This window comes from Trichinella spiralis (genome assembly GCF_000181795.1).
Source record: "Trichinella spiralis strain ISS 195 chromosome Unknown Scfld6014, whole genome shotgun sequence".
NCBI classification, from domain to species: Eukaryota; Metazoa; Nematoda; class Enoplea; order Trichinellida; family Trichinellidae; genus Trichinella; species Trichinella spiralis.
The window spans coordinates 1-877 of record NW_003532953.1 but is presented as its reverse complement, the minus strand read 5'-3'; the positions used below and the strand labels follow the sequence as shown (position 1 = coordinate 877).

The 877-nt window shown below is 34.0% G+C and overlaps 1 protein-coding gene across 1 annotated transcript; it reads left to right on the top strand.

Annotated features, from left to right (window-relative positions):
- Positions 1 to 374: 374 nt before the first annotated feature.
- Positions 375 to 834, top strand: Tsp_15586 (putative protein tag-76). Its single transcript, XM_003366435.1, has 3 exons — positions 375 to 455; positions 514 to 708; positions 766 to 834. Exons 1-3 carry the CDS (start codon positions 375 to 377, stop codon positions 832 to 834), a joined length of 345 nt encoding a protein of 114 aa, XP_003366483.1.
- Positions 835 to 877: the final 43 nt, after the last annotated feature.

The window sequence follows — 877 nt, the reverse complement described above, 5'->3', positions numbered from 1 at the left end:
TTTAATAAGAGAAAGGAAAATTTTTTATTTTTTAATTAAATGCGCGGAAAGTGTTATTTTTTTACCTTTTTTTTAAAGCCTCCAAGGGGAAAATTCCTTGTGGGGGATTTTCCACCTTTGGGATGGGTCCACTCCGGTGGGGTATTACCCGAAAAACCAATAAGTGATGTAGCAATAAAGGAAGGAGTTTATTTGGACGGATGTTAAAATTTTGCGATGAAAATAAATTTGAAAAATTGGGGGGCATCAATACAAAAATTTACTGGAAAGATGAAAATGTATGATATTGAAATTTAGGAAATGCGGTATGAAAAATTTTTTGAAATGGAAGTTTTTTTGTTTAGTTTGGGATAAATTATTTGTATAAAAAATAAATGCATTGGGTAATTGGTGTGGGATGTGGTTCATCCATCAGCTGTAGAAAACGCATTTTACCCATCAATAGCTTTCGGTGGGTATTATTTCATGTTATTGTACTTCCAAATTATTGAAGGAATGTTTTTTGATTTGAAGGTTGTTGGAAATGTGGATACAAAAGTGACGAAATTTCATGCTTCGGTGAAACTACAACCAGCGAAGCAAGAACTGATCACTGGATTTATCGAACAATTTTCAGAACGTTTACTGGAATATCTTGATGTTAATGGTACGGCTCCGAAAAATATTATTGTTTATCGAGATGGAGTATCCGAAGGTCAATTTATGCAGGTGAAATTGTGTTGTATCATTAATTGAAGCAAAGTAAAAATTTATTTTTTTAAAAAGGTTTTGGAAGAAGAACTGCCTGCTCTTCGTAGGGCTTGCAAATCATTTGCAACAAACTGCCGCCGTTGATTACGTTTATTGTGGTTCAAAAGCGACATCATGCTCGGAATCC